The sequence below is a fragment of the Malaya genurostris genome, chromosome 3, assembly GCF_030247185.1.
Source record: "Malaya genurostris strain Urasoe2022 chromosome 3, Malgen_1.1, whole genome shotgun sequence".
Classification (NCBI taxonomy): Eukaryota; Metazoa; Arthropoda; class Insecta; order Diptera; family Culicidae; genus Malaya; species Malaya genurostris.
The window spans coordinates 20,545,978-20,550,737 of record NC_080572.1 but is presented as its reverse complement, the minus strand read 5'-3'; the positions used below and the strand labels follow the sequence as shown (position 1 = coordinate 20,550,737).

At 35.6% G+C, this 4,760-nt stretch overlaps 1 protein-coding gene across 1 annotated transcript; it reads left to right on the top strand.

Moving 5' to 3' along the window:
• The first annotated feature begins 683 nt into the window (after window positions 1–683).
• LOC131437061 (transient receptor potential cation channel protein painless-like) lies at window positions 684–4,118 on the top strand. The gene is made up of 5 exons (XM_058606115.1): window positions 684–777; window positions 1,697–3,213; window positions 3,276–3,403; window positions 3,464–3,570; window positions 3,635–4,118. Exons 2-5 carry the CDS (start codon window positions 1,794–1,796, stop codon window positions 4,053–4,055), a joined length of 2,076 nt encoding a protein of 691 aa, XP_058462098.1. The 5' UTR covers window positions 684–777; window positions 1,697–1,793; the 3' UTR covers window positions 4,056–4,118.
• Window positions 4,119–4,760: the final 642 nt, after the last annotated feature.

The window sequence follows — 4,760 nt, the reverse complement described above, 5'->3', positions numbered from 1 at the left end:
GAAAATGCGTTACTTGAAGAATGCATTTCTTTCAAAGCTCGTAACTCTAATTTTCTACCCGGATATTACTTTGAACCCTCTGCATCAAGTGATGTGATAGAGTAATAGATTAATGGTAAAGCAAAAAACAGACATTGAAAAGCAAGACCTACTGAAAATGTTTACTTGATCCTGAAGCATGTTATTTAATAATCGTGTTGTTTTACCCACCGGCTGATAGAGAATTAAACATAACATAAAAATAAAGATAATGAACTGAAAATTGACACCATAAGAGACTAAGCACGGCTACGCTTTTCATTTGACAAACATCAATGTTACATTTTGTTCGAATGTATTCTTACATATTTGATGTGATCGTTGTTGCTAGAATAATAATAGAATATTGAAAAATATTCTAACCTTACTATTCGAAAAGAGTTTTGTTTTACACCATATCTTAATACTGAGCTCGCGGTATGACTCATCTAAATTATTTTGCTCGCGATTTAAAATAGTTCAGACCCCTTCACGTTGTTCACGAGGAAATGATGAAAACATCGCTAGATAAGTTCTCTATGGAACCGACCTTGGCCACTCGAGGGTTATAATTTATGTACGAATTAATTATCATCGGCGGCTACTGCTCTCAGCAGCAGCTACCTGCATGGATTTAGAATCATTCTCAGTTTGTTTGGAGTTGAGATCTGAGTACAGTTGCTCTCGTGGTTGGTCGAATGTGACAGTTTGTTTCAATCATCAGAGTGCGCTGTTGTATCATAGTTTGTTAGATTCTCGGTAAAATGAAGTGATTTTTATGCATGAATTGATGTTTGTTTTTTTAACCACTGCTTGGTATTAGTACTGTGTCAAGAAATCGGGTAAACATTTTAACGTTACGCTTTAAGCTTCTCCGAGCTCTCGTGCTTTTGATATATACATATATATATATATATATATATATATATATATATATATATATATATATATATATATATATATATATATATATATATATATATATATATATATATATATATATATATATATATATATATATATATATATATATATATATATATATATATATATATATATATATATATATATATATATATATATATATATATATATATATATATATATATATATATATATATATATATATATATATATATATATATATATACATACATTCATTTCCTCCAGATGATATATTGTCATATTCCGGTATTTACTGATCACATCGCTTCTTGTCTCAGCAGAAATTATTTCCTCATGTATTTAGTTTCTCTCGCGCTTCACACTAACGACCACTTTTTACTCATTCACGTTGTTCTTTTGCTTGGCAAACATCTGACATTATTCGCCCAATACTGGTGGTGAGTTCTAATGTTCGTTTGTAGAATGAATACTTGTTGTGAATACATGCACATTTCAATAAGAATGAAATACTAATAAGCTAAGTGATGTTACACAATGATAAAGTAGATGTGATGCGGCACTTGCCTGGAGAGTAGTCATCGGCGTGTCTATATTACGTCAAGAATTTGTTTACCGATTTATAGCAAACTGTGAAAATATTTTGCGTGTCTGTCGTGCGGTAGATTAGAACGAAGAATAAATTTAGCAAAAAAATTTATTCAAGCATACTCCTGATAATAAAAAATTAGCATTTTCGTACATTGATACGAATACTTTCTATTTCTTATTCTAGATGTGATCAGTTCCCCGATGATGTTGTCGATTGTTATTGGTGGATAAAAGCAGACTGTTCGAACACTATCAACATCATCAAGTTCCCGAATTCTAAAATGGAACCAACTCTAACGACCCTTATAACCTTGTTGAAGAGCCATAATGAGGTAGCATTTACTCAGGCACTGGGGCAGTTTAAAAACAACAAAACAAATGCCAATGAATGGCGCAATGATTTGAATGAAATGATGAATGTCGCGGTTCAGTATGGAAAATTGTCACTGGTGAAAAGGTTAACTAATGAAGATTATGTTTTTGATGCAGAGTCCGATTTGTCGTCACATTTGGCCCGATGTTCCAGCTCCGGTCACCATGAATTACTAGCATTCATTCTATCGAAAACTGGATACTTGGCCGCTGATATTCAAGCTATAAACTCATTTCCTCTGATTTCACTGGTGATTAAAGAGATAAATACCCTTAAAGACAGCAGGAAGTGTCCATTTTTCAAGTGCTTGTACATTTTGCTGGATGATAATCGTGTCGACATCGACAAACAAGACGAGCAAGGATTCAGCGCGCTACATTATGCAGTGAAATATAAAGTCGATGCTGCCGTGGAGTTGTTGTTGAATCGCTCGGCTTATATTGGGACAAAGAATGCGTTCAAAGAACTACCCATTTGCGAAATGAATCCTCGAATTCTCGAAGAATATTTGAACTCGTGCATAACTGCAAACGACAAAAGACCAGGTGATGAAGCTTACGAGGTGAACTTCGATTTCTCCTGCTTGGTTCCTCCAAAATGTAAGAGTTCGATTCGAAATGACTATCCAGACCACGATGAAATGCTACCGATCGTTTATATGTCTCATTCGGATGATTTAAAATATTTGCTAAAGCATCCACTAATATCTAGTTTCATGTTGATCAAATGGTTGCGACTGAGCATTTATTTTTATATCAATCTAGTGATATGCACAATTTCGTTTCTAGCTTTCACAAGCTACGTAGTAGGATGTTATGGCCAGGAAAACGTAGATCGATGGATCAAAGAAATACTTCGCATTACTTCCCTGTTCGGAACAACTTACATGGCACTCAGGGAGCTTGGCCAGATGTTACTGCATGCAACGATGTACTTCTCGTCGATAGAAAACTGGATGGAGATAGCTTTGATTGGGGTGTCGTACACGGTTTTACTAAACGAATTTCCTAGTGAAACGAGACAGATTCTGTCTGCGGCGGTTATTATGTTGTCTGCAATGGAGTTCACGCTGTTGGTTGGAACGTTGCCTATTCTATCGATATCGACGCACATGGTTATGCTGAAAACAGTATCTAAAAACTTTTTGAAAAGTTTAATACTCTATTCCATCATTCTGATCTCATTTGCATTTTGTTTCTACACGCTGTTCAAAGTGAACAATAGTGCGAATTATTTGTCGAACGAAAGTGCTAACGAAAAGGATGACAAGTTCAATGATTTTGGTGACGTTGGTAGCTCATTACTGAAAACAGTGGTGATGTTAACAGGTGAGTAATCCTCAAAATCTGATCATGTGATAAATGGGACTTAAGAATTCAAATATTTGTAGGAGAATTCGAAGCAGCTGACATAAAATTTCGAAACAGTATCAGCTATTTGATATTTGTTTTGTTTTTGTTTTTTGTCACCCTTGTCATTTTCAACTTGATGAATGGGTTAGCAGTCAGTGACACGGTGGTAAGCTCAGCATGATTCAAGTCCGATTTATTTTACGAATCTTGACTCACACTTTCCAAGGCAATCAAGACTGCGGCGGAATTAATAGGACTTTCTCAAAAAGTTGAAGTTATTTCCAGGTATGAACACGCCTTGTATCATTCAAAACCGAATGCTAATGGAATGCTGTAAGCATAAAATAAGTCAGAGTTAACGAACTCAACTGATAAATTTTCTTCCGTTCCTCTACAGAATTAAACTAATATTTTTCATCTTCCCGCAAAACTTTCTGCAACTTTTCCCAAACTATTTACCGCTCCATCGTGTAATAGTGACACCGAATCAATCAAACGCGATATTCATTCCGCATTTCCGCAAGCACACGGACACGGAAACTGGAAAAGTCGACGTGGAAAGCAACATTGAACTGCTGGCGGATGGGGGCGACCAAAACGAGCGAGTTAAACTGATCGTTGGTTGCTGTATTCTGCCCTCGTTTTCAAAGATGGACAGCAAAATAATGAAATACGCAAAGGAGATACTGCATTCCCGCAACAGGCGGAACTATGCGGTACCGGAACAATCTTCACAATCGGTCGAAATGAGGCTTGCTAAGCTGGAAGGCAACATGGAACTGATATTGCAGCGTTTGAGCAATTGGGGAATGAAATAGTGTGGCCAAACATGATATTTTTTTGATAGTAAGTGAATAAAAGCGATCAGCGATCTAACACGACCATACCTATATTACTCATATGGCACCTAAATTTGAATCTATGTGATAAACGAATAAACGTCCAATATTCACTCATAGCACATGAAACAATTTAGCAATAAATGCTTGTCGATATTCATATAGATAAGCGCCATTAGAATCAATAATAAAGACTAACATTAAATAGTCGAATAAATCCAGCGCACTTGATCTTGCTGGTGGTGCAGGAATGTGAAATCTCCCGTATTCAAGATTGTCATATTGAAGTTGTCAAGTTGCAATGTAAAGGTTTTTGCCTTTGATAGTGACATGACATGCGACAGCTTCAATATCTATTAGCGAGGGAAGGTTAATTGGATAAAAATAATAGCACTTTTTAATCCCAAAAGTACTCCTCCGTAGGGATCATCTCGATCCAGGCGAATACTATCTTGATCAAAAAGTTCTCGGAATCAGCACCGAGCGGCACTCTTAGTCACCCGATTGGTTATTTTTAAGTAGCCACATGTTTTATTAATATTCTATTAATTCTTCAACTTGATACCTGAAAATTTATAAAAGTTACGCTGTATTGAGTACATTTGCTATTATGCGTATCCTCGGGTTTGTACAATTTGGAATTGAATTTGTAACAACGAGTTTGCATTAAATTTTGCGTTAAAC